Source organism: Microtus oregoni, unplaced genomic scaffold (genome assembly GCF_018167655.1).
Source record: "Microtus oregoni isolate MIOR12 unplaced genomic scaffold, Mior012 000042F_ref0000377, whole genome shotgun sequence".
Taxonomy (NCBI): domain Eukaryota; kingdom Metazoa; phylum Chordata; class Mammalia; order Rodentia; family Cricetidae; genus Microtus; species Microtus oregoni.
Window position 1 is genome coordinate 3,539,502 of NW_024543209.1, and position 15,868 is coordinate 3,555,369.

Consider the following 15,868-nt stretch of genomic DNA (forward strand, 5'->3'; position numbering starts at 1 on the left):
AAAACTTGCCCTGCTCGTAGAAAAGCCCCAGGCAGCAGTCAAGAACTTCAAGATAGAACAGACACAACAGTCAAACTAACAAGAACATTGTCTAATACCATCCCTCTAGAAGAGGGCTTAGGGAGACAAAGGAATCGTTGTAGGATAAAAATTAAGAAGAATGCACTATAGAAAAGAGATCCACCAGTTTCTGATAGCAAGCCAGGCATTTAAATGTAAGCTTCATGTTATTACAAGCTGTCCAGACTTGAACAAGGCACAGGCTCCATCAACTGGCTGGTATTAAAGCCTTGTTACTGTACAAAGGCTGACTTCCCTGGAGCCAGTTCAACTTTATAGAGCTTCTATTGTCTGAAGACAATGGGATGTCTGCTAACTGGTGCCAACATTTCAGGAGAATTTTACTGTAGCGTGTGGGTACTCTACCCTGGTTTGACCTGGGCCAAAACAGCTCAGTAACTCAGTAGAGCATCATGGCTTAAAGCAGGAAGAGTAGGAAGAACAGTTCAAGTTCCTTTATGTATTCTGAGAACCATCACCAAGCCAAACTCATCAGTTAGTACCTTCAACACTCTCTGAGTAATTAGCTCAAGCATCTTAATCAAGTTCTATAGATTTGCTGTGTCTGCAAAACCAGACTGGGATTCTGTCTCACTCAGATGTTAGTGAGAAAAATGTAAGAGGAGAAAAATGTGTGCAGATAGTTTGCTTTGGATTATCCTTCCTCACACAGCAGATAAGGGCATGGTATGCAGCTCTGACTGGCCAGCAACTTGCAAAAAGACTCTTAAGATAAATGGTTTGTCCCTGAAAAATGGTTACCTGATTCTCTTCAACACAAACAGAACACTGATAACATTATGACTAGGTAACTAATATCCACAACATTCCAGAAGGACCATGGGTAAAAATTGCTAGAAAAAGGGATTCCCATACTTCACTTAAGAAAAGAGCAAACATGGATTATTCACAGAGGGATGGAGCATTAAATTGTACAGAATAAATGATCATCAATTTTGCAGTTTCGTGGGGAGGGGGGCACTATGGAATTCTGTATCCCAAAGGGCAATCACATCTAAAGTAAATATTAGTTCCTTGGACAGCTAGGGAACCTGAAATGACCCTATCCTATAGCCATACTGATGAATATCTTGCATATCACCATAGAACCTTCATCTGGCGATGGATGGAGATAGAGACAGAGACCCAAACTGGAGTACCGGACTGAGCTCCCAAGGTCCCAATGAGGAGAAGGAGGGAGAACATGAGCAAGGAAGTCAGGACCATGAGGGGTGCACCCACCCACTGAGACAGTGGGGCTGATATATTGGAAGCTCACCAAGGCCAGCTGGACTGTGAGTGAAAAAGCATGGGATAAAACCGGACTCTCTGAACATGGCGAACAATGAGGGCTGATGAGAAGCCAAGGACAATGGCATGGGGTTTTGATCCTACTTCATGTTCTGGCTTTGTGGGAGCCTAGCCAGTTTGGATGTTCACCTTCCTAGACCTGGATGGAGGGGGGAGGACCTTGGACTTTCCACAGTGCAGGGAACCCTGACTGCTCTTTGGACTGGAGAGGGAGAGGGAGAGGAGTGGGGGGATGGGGAGAGGGGCGGGAGGAGGGGGAGGGAAATGGGAGGGTGGGAGGAGGTGGAAATTTTTTTTTCTATAAAAAATAAAAAACAAAAAACAAAAAAAAAGAATTCTGGCTCACCTTTGAACTTGAATAAACAATCACAACATACTAGGATAAAGACCCTGAAATGTGGGTATACTCTGTTAATAAGGCCCATTATATAAAGTATAATGGTCAAGGGAAATCACCAACTTCAGAATAAAAATACAAACCTATGGTGTGAAAAGTTTGAAAATGCAATTTGGCAAAACCTTAAGTCATTCTTATAAAGGAGATGTGCAAAGAGAATCAGGAGTGCAAGGTCAGCCTCAGCTTGGAAGCTCATAGAAATCCCGACCTGTTATACTACAGTGGTAACTTTGTACAAGGAATGCCAGGTCCATAATTCCACTGGCTCTAGGAACCAAAGTTTGGCTCAGGCATTTTTGGATCAAGCTACATGTCCAGGAGTACAGGAAGTAGCATTGTACAATAAAGATCCCAGCACCAGACCCAAGTAGGGTCAGTCTCAAAGCCCTGAACTACACATATACACACATACATGCATACATACGCACATATACCTTAATTAGGTAATTAGGTACTGACCATAGTCGTATTTGTTTGGGACTGGGTTGGACCAGGGCTGAGAGGGCTGGTGGCAGCAGCAATCAAAGACAGATTTCTTGTGTCAGGCTACTGTGGACTAGAACAAATTCAGCCTCCTAGACCACCAAGGCTACTCATAACTCAAGGCCAATTTCTGGATGCAATTTGGTTTCATCTAGAAACTTGCCCAGATGAACTGGAGAAGCTGATAGGAGCAGAAGGCAGAACCTAGCCCAGGTACAGCTTGTGATCACTACGGACCCTGCTCAGGACACTATGACAGTCACTGTTTGTTAAGTGCAAAACTTCCACTAAACCTGTGGGACTCTGTCCAGCTGGTCTGTGGGTGTGCGCTTTAAGTTGCTGAATGGACCAGAGGAATAAGAACTTTAGACAAGGAGAAGAAACTGGGATTAGTGGCCGGACAGTAGGAGAGCTACCACGGAGACAGCTCACAAAGCAGCTGTGGTGAGGTGGAAAATGTCAGCACTCAGTACAGTTGATTCTCAGATAACCCTCAGCATATACCAAGCATTTGAGGCACATGAACTTTCTAGAATTCTAGCAAATCTAGGCATCCAGATATTTTTTCCAATTACAGGAAAAGTTAATGACAGTGGCAAATACGGCATGTACAACCAGGTAAACGTCAAGAGACAGGCTAGGTGGAGGCATCTCTCTGAAGAAAATTAAATCTATACCATAGAAACATCTAGGATACAGCTTCAGAAGAGGCTTGGTTTCTAAAACATACTAATTACTATGCCAAGTGGCCTGTTAGGGGAGATGAACTTCATAACTCTAGAAGAATTGCTGATCCTCTAAGATAAGCTCCAGCCTTACAATCCCCTTTTCTTTTCTTTTGATTAGGGGGAGGGGGTCCAGTGTGGGAGGATTGCCCCTTGCCTCAATAGGAAAAGTGTGACTGCCACTGTCTAGAGGATTTCCTATGACCACTTTCAACTGAAGCAATAGGGTCTTTCCTGAATATTTTCCTGACTCTGCTCCTGGCAATCCCCTCCAGCACTTCAGATGGAGGGGGCTCACGAGTACGCGAATGTAATGACAACACATTAATGCAGGAAACTTCTGCAAATGATTATTTTATGGCCATGCACCCAGTGGGAACCCAAAAGCAATTAATTAAATAATTCCAGCTTGGATTTCAATGGCATGTTGCTTAAAAAGAGTCCTGAGAAATATCCCTCCTCAGAAAAAAGATGTGCATAAAAAGGAATAAAAATCTTTCCTGTTCCTTCTAATTTTTTCTAAAGGAAATGAAATAGAAAACAAACAAACAAAACAAAAACCATTTGAGTAATTAAACTAATGAACTTCCACCAAGTTATTCTGAAGGTCACAAAAGCCTGTAGATCATTCCAAACTCAATAAACCCAACTAGTCCACTTACCTACTAGTGATGAAACAAAAAGAGCAAAACAATTAGAAACACCTTTTAATATCTAAAAAAGTTCCAAATATAAACTTGTATGATACGAGTTTATTTAACATGTTTAGCAGTTTTATTGTGTCTTATTTCAAAAGCTCTACTGCAGGCACCATTTGATGCTCTGAACGTGGGGATATTCAGAGATGCACTTCTGAAAGGGACGTCCCTGGGCTCGCTATTTGTTATTGTCACCATTGAGCTGCGATCCAAGGTTGAACTGTAATGCTGTCCAGCTCATTCCAGATTGTGTATTTTAATCAATAAGTCCATTTCAATTAGGATGGCGATGCTTGTGAAAAAATGGGAGACATGTGTCATGTTTTCAGGAATAAGCTTCTATCAAGAGACAATTAAATCTTCCAGAATTTTAGTGCTCAGGTTTGTTTTTGTTTTCATTTTTGTTTCTCTATAGCCTGTTCTGGAACTAGCTCTTGTAGATCAGGCTGGCCTGGAACTCAGAGATCCACCTGCCTCTGCTAGGATTAAATGTATGTGCCACCACCACCACCACCCAGTTGTGTTCAGGTTCTTAATCTAAAAATGCTGATACACTCAGCTCAAGAAAAGGATGAAAAATGTGGTCACAACGAGGTTCTTCTTTCCTGCCAGTTTCCAAAAGACCAAGTGCCCTGCCACCAAGCAGCCATGAAGACAGTCTCCAAGTGCATTTCCACAAAAACAAAGTCAATCAGGAAGAAGCACTGCCTGTTTGGGCTCTTGACATTTCAAAATAACACAGTAAAAACTAAACTGTTTCAAAAAGTTTCTTTACTGCACTATGTACTTATCTCCCTGTGTCCCGGTGGGGTGACCTGTCCAGACAGGACACAGGTTTTTCTGGGTTTTCTGACTTTTCTCAGCACTGTAGCATACAAAAGAGAGCTGAATAGCAACCAGATAAGAGAACTAGAAAAGTGTAGAAAGTAGCTTACTTACCCCAATTTGTCTCTTACCAAAAATCCCCCACCCCACCAAAAAACAAACAAACAAAAACAAACAAACAAACAAACAAAACCTGAGGCATCATCGGGCACACAGTAGAGACGATCTCCCCTAGCATCTTCCTAGCAGAGACCTAAGGAAGCAGGTACACATGCACACTGAAGGTGAACCAAGATCCTAGGAAGTGGAGATCATCTAACTCAATGTTTCAATTTCATAAAAAAGAAAAATGAAAAGGAGGCACCCTTTTCACCCATAAACTATTCTAAATCTAATGTGTTCAGGCAGTAAGAGAGCATATTCTAACCAAAGACCATTAATGAGCAAACGAACTAACGAACACGCATAGGCACATTTACCAAGAGCAATCTGAAGTTAAAAAACTACGTCAGAAGAGGCATGCAGCAGGACACAGTATCATTCGGTATAGTGGAAAATCTAAGACCTGGCCCCATTGGTGGGATACCAAAGAGGGTAGCCTAGGAAACAGTGCTATGCGAAGCTAATGAAATCTGGAGCTCTGCAGTGTTCTCAGAAAAGAATCCGGGAATCTGAAAAAAACACCTTTGAAATCCACTAGTATCAGTCTTGAACCTCTCTCTCAGTGCAACAATTTAAAATTAGCAATCTCCTTATTCCTCGTACCTATCAGGGCATATAAAAGTCTTCTCACCCGCAGGCACAATTACACTCCCTAACACTTATACTCTAAAGACAGGAGGGCAGTGGGCTACCATCACACGCCCTGTACACACCCTCATCCAGGCACTTGAACCTGAATGTCAATGGAAAGGCAGCTCTCTCAATCAATAAGTCTCCATGTTGTGACCTAGAAGATGGACCAGTGGGTAAAAACATTTGCTAGTCCATGATTTAAAAGATGATCACAAAACTTTGGCATCTTATTGGCAATCACTATTAATTGTTTCCTCTTCTGGTGCATAATCTGTACTTCATCTGGCAATTATAATCATTTCCACATAGAATGTCTTCATTTTTTTAAACTAGAATACTTTTGACCTATACTAAGTTCTTTGTCCACAAAGGGTCTGGTACTTAAAGAAATCTGGCTGATACCTACATTGACACCCTTCAAATTTTATTCTGAGCCCTCACACAAAGTCTGCTTACTACTACAGCCTAAATGATGACTTACCATGTCCATTGTGTACATGTTTATGGGTTTTTCCTTTCCTGGGGGTGGACTGGCACGAAGATGAAGCATTGTTGTTGGCTGTTTTGACATCTTCTGACTCGTCATCATCTTCTTCGACATCCTCCTCATCCTGAGAGCTTCCAAAATATACCATACTGCTGGGCAGCGCAGGAGAGCCTGGAGGAGTAAGACATATGTAATACAGCTCATCAAACACCGATCTTGACCCTTCCAGAAAGAGGATTCCACAGGAGAGGTTTACAAAGTTAGTACCCTAACCGCATGCGGATCACATAAAACTAAGCTAGTCATCGCTGCTAGCTGCTACCACTTTTAATTTATTTCCAAATACTCCCTAGGAAGTACAACTCCATCTGCCTCCTTTAGCAATTTCAAGCAAAACCCACAGAAGGGGATAATACCATTCATCAAGCACAGCAAATTAAAATTAAGAATCATATCTGCAACATTCCCACAGAAAACAAACCACTAACAACAGCATGAATTACACAAGAAACTTGTGAGTAAAATGAAAACATCCACCCATGTTGTTGGGGGATTACTCTACAATTATTAATGGGGAGGGAGAAGGAATTATTTTTTTCCAAGGTTACTTTCTTATTATCTTAATATAAAAGCCAGGTATAGATTACTCCCAACACATCAAGCACTTACAAACTAGTCTGAGGTTATAATAGGATATGGTAATATTAAAATAAATTCCTGGGACTGGAGAGATAGCTTAGTAATTAACAGCACTGGTTGCTATTCCAGAAGCTAGGTTCAATTCATAGCACCCACAGGGAAATACTTTCTGGTTCCAGGGGCTCAAGCTCCATAGGTGCCAAGTGGTGCACAGACATAAATGCATATGCATACACATATGCATACACATAAAAATAAACTCCAATAAAACACTCGTAAAAGTGTGGGGATAAAAACAAAGTGATTTACTCAAAAAATATTGCCATCTTAGCAATGAAATGAAAGCTGTTAACCCCACAGGAAGGTCACTCTCAAATACAAAAACAGTCTACTTCTCCCTTACCAAGCAAAGCCAACCTAGAGGAAGATACAATTAAATCACTGATATGCTGTCTGAAATCAGAGAGAAGAGGTAAGGACTTGGTTTCCCTCCCCATTAAACACCACCAAGTACCATAAGGAGTAATTTTAAAAGTTCTTCTTATATGCAACTTTCCTGTGTATGCCCCAAAAGGAAATCTCAAACATCCTCCCAGGGCTGGAAATACAACTCAATCTCCAGCATACATATGGTAGCTGACAATACTGCCTAACTCCAGTTCTGAGGGATCTAGTTTCCGCTTCTGACCTCTAAGGTACCTACTGGAGAATATTATTTTACGGTCTATTGCTTTTGTTTATGCTGCATTTGTTTAACTCTGTGGAGCTGTGATTCTTTGCCTGTCTAAAACACCTAATGGTCTAATGAAGAGTTGAATGGCAAGTAGCGAAGCAGGAGCAAGGGTAGGTGGGCCTGGCTGGCAGAGAGTATATATAAATAGAAAAAGCAAAAGGACATGGACAGCCACCCAGCTACACAGCAAGCCATAGAGAAAGAAGTAAAGAAAGGTATACAAGCTGGGTGGTGGTAGTACATGACTCTAATCCCAGCACTCTCAAGAGGCAGAAGCAGGCATCTGCGTGAGTTCGAAGCCAACCTGGTCTACAAGAGTGAGTTCAAGGACCCCACCTGGAAAAACCAAAGATTAAGGTAATTAAAATGATTCCCAAACAGAAAAACACACGGTTAGGGGGTTGGTGTCTATTTCTTCCCCATAGTAGGATTCAAGCCCACTACAGCAATGACACTGGGAACAAGAGAGGCATTAAAAAGCTACTCTCAAGGTGGCCTCTTCATGTTATGATTCAAGCAAACCCTCATTGGGGTGTTAACTAATAAAAGTTGCTAATTTACCACTAAAAATATGTGCGCTTTCCTTAACAACCACTCATTTGAAATGATGGATGAAGGTGAACCTGTGGAGAATTGAAGGTCATAGTGAGAGGGGTTGCTGATGTTTTGTTTCTGTGTGGAACAAGGAAGTGGTTCATATTCAATGATGATAAATAGTATTGTATTAAAATTACAGCACATTATTCTCTGCTGATAATTCAAGTGCATTGGCAAATATGTAAAAATTGAAGAGGAGGAGAAGGCAGAAGGAGGGATGGGAGAGGGAGGGGGAAACGGGAGGTGCACTCTGGATCAGACAGGAGGAACCAGAGTACAGAATACATCTGTGCTTTGCAGAAGCTGTATTTCATTACTTTTCAAAATTAGCTGGCAATGTCTCCACAATATTTACTGAAGTGCAAACCAAATGTTTTCATCTGGACAAAAATCAAACTGTGGTATGTTACAACCACAACAGAAATCATTTTAATCCAAAAGCTTGCTTTTTCTAATTTGGGCTTTGGTTTCTATAAAGTGGGATCCTTCTCCGTGAATTATGTACAATGACCATCCCCTTCCTTGCCATTTTCTTCCCCTCACTCAACCAGTTCTTAATCTTCAAAAGCAAACAAAGCTCGCTCTGTTTTGGAAAGGCCCTAAAGGGCTTCCTTTGCACACAGTCCTTTAGGTGGAGAGGAAGGGACTGGATTTTGACACAATTAACACGGGATGTTCACTGAGTTGAAACCATTTCTCGTGGTTCCACAAAATCAGAAGCTGTAGACAGCAGGAGCAGCTACAAACATTATTCCATGAATCCAATGACATACATGCCAGACTCATTCTACACACTTCGACTTTTACATATAAACTGAAACTCCAAGATGAAGGTTCTTTAAAAGAACATAAGGCAACTACCAGAATGTTCAATCTCTGGTGGTCCTTCCAGGCCAGCTTTTACAATCCCAGGGGATGGGGGAGATGGGCATATATACCTATCTTCCACATGCTAGTCTACAATCCCAGGGGATGGGGGAGATGGGCATATATACCTATCTTCCACATGCTAGTCTTTTACTTTAGAAGGAATCATGCTTATATTTTACTGATGATTTATTTACTTATGATTTATTTATGTTCATGATTTTTCTCCATTTGTGGCAATGCTGAACTGCTATCACTTCTAAAGCAAAAAGAAATTATACTTTAAATTGTGTTAATATAAAAGGAATTCATCAAGTTATAGGAGACACCAAGTGTATGTATGTCTGTATGGTATGTTAGGGGTAACAGCTTTATCCAAAAGAAAACCCATCCCTTATTGAAAAGAGACCCACTTGCCAATCAGGAAAATGGTCTCTATGGTACCCGGCTCTTGGTTCTTGGAAGACAATTATGAGGTGTGAACAGTATATTTATCCAAAACTACTCTTATGACTGTTGCGGAATCACTATGTGAATATATTTTGTTGTGATTGGTTTAATAAAGAATATGACTAGTCAGTAGCTGAACAGAATAAAGTTAAAGCAGGAGAGCCAGACTAGAAGAATGCTGGGAGGAAAAGGGGCAGAGTATGGTGTTGCCCGACAGACACAAAGGGAACCAAGACATGCTGGAAGACGGGTAAAGCTGCGAGCCATGTGGCAATACACAGATTAATAGAAATGGGTTGCCAAACGGTGGTGGAGCATGCCTTTAATCCAAACACTTAGGAGGCAGAGACAGAGCTTTGTGAATGCTAGGATAGCCTGGTCTATAGGTTCCAAAGCTACAGAGAAACCATGTCTTCAAAATAAAAAATTAATTTACACTTTAAAAACAACTTAGTAACAAACCTGAGCTATTGGCCTAGCATTTGTAATTAATATTAAGCTGCTGAGGGACAGGAAAATTCTGCCTACATACAACCACAAGGGTATATGGCAATACATGCAATGGCACTCTGAACACCTCACAGGAAAACCCTATTAGGCTATTTCTTCAAAAATAACTCATAAATTATACAATTTGTCATTCAGCCTGATGATGTAGCTCAGTGACTAAACATATCTGCTGCCTGAATTTCATCCCAGGACCCATGCTGGTTGAAAGAAAGAAAAGAAAAAGCTCTCCACAAGTTGTTCTCTAACCTTATTTGTGAGTCAACCATTACTCTGATTAAATTAATTTAAAAATAGAACATTCTTATTATATAAATGAGGGGATAGGCAAGTCTATCTTCTTTCCCAAATGGGATGTAAACAAGTCAGGCTCTAGAGGATTGTAAGCATGAAGAATGAACTATCTCCAAAGTTAGAAAAGCAGCCAAGCTTCTGTAGAGCAGATAGCCCTGTTCAGTCATTTGAGACCAACAGCATGGGAGGTGACAACTTCCTAGACATCTTGATGCTGGCCATGTAAATCCCTAACATAGCAAATTCCTTGACTGGAAGTCTGGATTATACTGCCATGTCAATGAAACGTAAAGGATTCAACATTCAGAATGGGCACCGTGTCCATCAATGCCCTCTGTACAAGTGTAGCTTCAAGTACAAACACAAATAGAGAAATTATGATGGGACGTGCCTCACAAAAGGGACCATTTTGACCAATAAAGTTCAATCATCAATAACTAACTCAATCTCTTTCTCTCTCTTCCCACAAGTCTGGGGTGTCTCAGTGTGAAGAAACCACAGCATACAGTAGCTACTATGATGGTGTACAGTATACATACAGTACACAGTATACATACAGCACACAGTAGCTACTATGATGGTGTACAGTATACAGTATACAGACAGCATACAGTAGCTACTATGATGGTGTACAGTATACATACAGTATACAGTATACATACAGCACACAGTAGGTACTATGATGGTGTACAGTATACATACAGTATACAGACAGCATACAGTAGCTACTATGATGGTATACAGCCTGAGTAGCTCCTAGCCACAAAAAAACAACTAGCACAAGCTGAGAAGTGGAAATAAGGAAACCCAGACTTGTGAACTTCCAGTTGCTATAAGCCATCAAGTCTGAACATGAATTTATGACTTATGCAAAGCTTTTTCAGATTTCAAGAGACACTAAGCCATTTTCTGCATGCAGGGCAAAGGCAACAATAACTTCAGAGGAACCTGTGGTATGAAATGCACTAAGCCAGCATGGTGTCTGGGTACCACAACAACAATACAAGCACTGATAGAATTCCAACCCCTCCCTCCCATATACTTTCCTTCAAAGAGTTCCAAAAGGTTCAAGAAACACGAAGTGAGACACTGAGGAGAAAGACAGTATTCTGGAACCTACCACTGAAGCCAGACCAGCCACCTGACAGTGGGAGTGAGTTTGTTTTACCTGCATGCAGGGCAAACCTGGTTTCAAAGTCAAGGTCTCAGGGCAATCATAAAAACATTCATCTTTCTCTGATCAATAACTCTGAGGTTTCTGATTTCTTCATTACTAGCAGAGAAACTATACTATGTGTGCTACAGTGCCTTGGGGAAAGCAGACGCTGGCAAGCTAACCACAGAAGTCAGCAAAGCATACTGAATTCTGTACTCGGAAATTAAGAAGAAATAGCTCACAAAAGTGACCTGAAAACCCGTTTACCACTAAGACAGCCTGTCTTCCTCCCCAAAGAGTATGTTCCCATTTTCCTCAAGAAAGTTTGCTATTAGCAAACACCATGCTCATTGCAATTGGGAGATTAATTCCTTTCTTGCAGGCAATTAACTCTAATTATATGATCTTTCCTTTTAAACCACCCCAGACTTTTGCACTGCCCTTTTGACAATTCTCCTCCTCAATACCCAAGGCCAGTGACACAACAATGTATACCTTCTGGGTAGGGATAGACATTGTCTACATATAAAACTCCACTGCTGAGCTGCCAATCATTACCTAGACAGTGTATCTGAGAATCCTTTTGAGACTACCCATATCTCAATCTAATCCTCTGACCTCCTTGGCAGCTCTATAAAACAGCAAATAAATGTACCTGGACGGCCGCCTCTCAGACAGTCACTAGAACCCATTTCACACCTACTAGTTTTAGTTTAATCCCTAGCAACTCTGACTACAGAAACCATATTACCCACAGGCTGAATGGGGTTAAATAAATCAGCAATCCAATACCCAAGCATCCGTAGAGGGAGAGCTAGTAACGCCCCTCACTGGCCTCAGACTGCTGTTGCCTGGGCATGGTAGTCAATTCTTCCCTAATTGTTGTGGCGGTTCCACTCCCATACCTCCAGAGACGCCCCCTTCCCTGGGCAGAGCTGGGAGCCTGCACTGTGGTAGCCATGGTCATAAGAATGGACTGTGTGCTGTCTATGTTTCATGAGTCCCCTTCAGGAATCCTCCTCATTTGCAGTGCCCCATAAAAAGAAAAATGTAAATAACCCGCCATTGCTCTGCAACATTAAGCTCTTTTAAATCTCTTAATAATTATGGTCAGAACAAAGACAGGAAGACAGAACTCATTAAGAATAACGAGATTCGTGACAGGAAAGGCAGCCACGGTACCGCATTGCCTCCCGCAGCATACGTACAAGGATCTTTCCCCAAGCGCACTCTTGGAAGATACAAATTATGCCTCTGGCAAGAAACGTGCTCCTCTTCAGAGCAGTTATTTAAAGATAAATGAACAACAGCAGGGCAAACATTTCAGGTCCTGCTTCAGTATTCATTCCACCTTGCTTCTTTAAGTTCTAGGGTGTGACATAAAGTAGGAGAGGAAAGAGAAGCCCTGCTAGTTTGGCTGACAGTATCACAGTGCACTGACATAATAAAAAGTTTAACAACTTTTGTACCTTAAAACTCCAATTCAAATAATTATTGAAGAAGCACATCACCTACACAGCCCCATACACTACAAAATACAAGTTTTCCATACCCAAAGCCATTATATTATAAAATAACAGTAGGGTCCACCGAGGATCCAGGATAGGCAGGGTACAACATCTATCCTCTAGGGCTTATACAATTCAACAAAGAAACTTATGAGAAATCTGTCTAAAAGAAAAGACTTTGAAAACTAACTTTTAATAGCTGAGATGAAAACCTGTAAGAAAAATAGAAAAGGAATATAATAAAAATCCACATGGTAAACCAGCTAAGAAAAAGCAAAATGTTTTAGTTGCCTGGTTATACGGTCATTGGTCCGGGGCTCACTTATTTAGAGCTTTGCTAAAAAGGCGACTGGCTATATAAAAGGTGATTCTCTTAATACTGAAATCTCAAGGCTGTGTGCATGGTAAAATTTTATTCAAGTGTTATTATTACATACCCCACCCCCAACCACTTACAATAGAGGAGATAGAATTTTTAAGACAATTCACATACAGAAAAATATGGTACATGCAGACAAACACACTCTGCTCTACTTACTGTTGCTCAGACAATCCTTGATTCTTACCCATCTTCAACGCCTAATTACAGTTCTTTCTTGTTAAGATTCACATAACTAGACTCCATGATGACAAAGCAAATTTCCATTATCTTAACACCAAAATCATTTTCCTAGCTGGTTTTGGTAGCTCATACCGTTAATCCCAAAACTCAGGAAGCTAAGTTTAAAAAATAATTAAAAAACAAAAACAAAAAAAGCTTCTGAGGCTTTGAGGCAGGTCTAGATAGCATCATCAAATCCAGGTATGCCAGACAGAGTCCGACATTCTCTATCAAAAACACAAAAAGTGGCTCAGGGGTTAGAACATAGGCTATTCTTGCAGAGGACCTGGGTTCAAGACCCAGTACCCACACATTAGATTACAACCATCTATAACTCCAGTCCCAGGTGCCTCAAGTACTACATATATGTGGTACACTTGCATGAGCACAAGCAAAACACCTAAATACGCACACAAAAAAAGCAGAAGAAATCATATGTGGAGGCTGGAGAAATGGCTCAAAGGCTAAGGTCAGTGGCCGCTCCTGAGTTCAATTCCCAGCAACCACATGGTGGCTCACAAACATCTATAATAAGACCTGGTGCCCTCTTCTGGCCTTCAGGCATACATGCAGGCAGAACACTGAATATACAATAAATATTTTTTAAGAAAATGAACAAAATATATTTACACACGCAGGCATGCACACATACGCATAAAGAAGAAAATAAGCAAAAAACTGCATAACCGGGAATGGTGCCACGCATCTTTTTAACTCCAGAACTCAGAAGGTGGAGGCAGGCAGATCTCTACAAATTCAAAGCCAGCCTCATATACACAGAATTCAGCAAGGGTTACATAGTGAGAGCCTACCTTTACAAAACAACAAAAACCTACCCTCAAATCAGAGAAATGAGGATAACACTGTGATATCATCTGTACTGCAAGCTTACCTCGAAGGCAGAGAAAGGTAAGAAAGTCTTCTGTCTTAGGCTTCCTTTTAGAGAGGTCAGAAATTTGAGTAGCTGGCGGGGGTAGCAAAGGCTCCACTATCTTCACTGGAGTTGTGCTGGGACTATTCGGCTGGGATTGAGCAAACTTTCTTTGTGCTTGCAGCCTGGGCCTGCAACAGCAAAAGAAAACTATATTAAGCAGAGACTGGAGGATACAGTCCTGCATGTGCAGCAATAAAACCATGATACAGGAGGAAATTAAAGATAATCTCTCGAGCAAACTCTTAGGAATTAAATCTCTACATCTCTCTGTTACTCTCATAAACCACTGCGTGCTTTATTGCTCAGTAAATCTGTCTAAGGGACTATTGTTTTATGTGTAGGCATAAAATGTGTGTACACTGTGTGTGGAAAAGGATGGAGACAGGAGGACCATCAGTACAATGTTAGCACAGACTACAGAATGTCTCAAAAACAAGGGGGGAAAAAAAGGTTTTAGCACAAGAGACGAGCCACACATTGAACAGTACTAGGTTTCCAACCACTATTTCTCAAGTAGACATGATTTCCTTCCCTTATTGTGCCCGAGACCTAGTTTACTTCTCTCTGCCTCAAATAAACAAGTAACCCACCTATAATCCTGAATTTAGTCATAACTGGGAAATATAGATCAGTGGCAGAGTGAACTTTACCATGCAGTAAGAACCACTGAGATGGCTCAGTGGTTAAGGTGTTTTCATTACAGGCCTAATCCACAGGACTCGGAAACTGTTCTTTGATCTACACACCCTCACTGGTATATGGAGGTGCGTGAGTGTGTGCAAGCTGGAATTAAAAGACTGTGCGTAAATAGTCCCCAAAACAGCTCCAGGCTAGTGTTTATGCCTGGTATTTGGAATAAGTGTTCAAAGCCTAGGTGTGTAGAGGGGTGTTAATAAGCTCCCCCTAGCTGTACGGGGGAGGGGGGGAGGACAAGAGAGGAAAAAGAATGAAGTCATGTATGGAACGGGCAGACAACACTCCAAGTCTGGTGTTTCTGATGGAGAAATAAGAAGCATGCTAACTTTTTTTAATAAGTTCTTTTTATTTTATTATTGACTTTATTGAGCTATACATTTTTATGTGTTCCCTACCTTTCTCCTCCCCTTCAACCCTCTCCCATGGTTCCCAGAAGCATGCTAACTTTTAAAAGGAACTGGGTGATTTGTATCTCAAAAGTCAGATTCGGTCATCCTAAAAAGCAATGTAGAAAGAAGGTAAGACAAGACTCCATAATTGTTTTTAAGGACCAGGAGACTACCATATCGCTGCCCTAAGTACACAACTCCCCACTCCTTTATTTAGGAAACAATTAAGCATGTGGGCAAAGCAGATTGTATGTTCTTAAGAGACTGCCTGAATGCATGGACACGGGAGACTAAGATGCACAGGTGCAGGGGTCATAAAGGAGGACCCAAGGCCCTGCTCCAGGTGAAGGAGCTGGTCAAACCACTGGAACTGTATCCAAAAAAGATAGACCAAAGATTGTTCATCACCAACACCCAACAACAGAGCCATATGAAGTATGGGAGTGACTCTTTAGGTGCCTACCATGTGCCACACAACCATCCATAGACATGGTCTCTTAGGCCAAGGAAGAGGTTCCTGTTATGAACGTGAGCTGAGAGCCCTACAATTTAGAGTGTATATCACCTGTACTTCTTGATAAAGCCACATAAACTTCAGGGAAGAGAATCCCCTCCCCTCTCATTCCTGAAATTACATCCAACAAGCTGGGTTTCCAGTTTCCCTCTTATTTGGCATTAGGTAGTTTGCTAACAGCCAGATGAAGAAGTTTGTTTCC

The 15,868-nt window shown here is 41.3% G+C and overlaps 1 protein-coding gene across 2 annotated transcripts in view; it reads right to left on the reverse strand.

Moving 5' to 3' along the window:
- Window positions 1-15,868, reverse strand: part of Jarid2 (jumonji and AT-rich interaction domain containing 2) — a 183,914-nt gene that overhangs the window by 36,596 nt on the left and 131,450 nt on the right. For both annotated transcript variants that reach the window (XM_041632966.1, XM_041632967.1), the window contains 2 exons: window positions 14,026-14,195; window positions 5,776-5,952 (listed from right to left, as the gene is read on the reverse strand). In XM_041632966.1, the coding sequence (XP_041488900.1) occupies window positions 5,776-5,952; window positions 14,026-14,195 (347 nt within the window). The remainder of the gene's footprint in view (window positions 1-5,775; window positions 5,953-14,025; window positions 14,196-15,868) is intronic.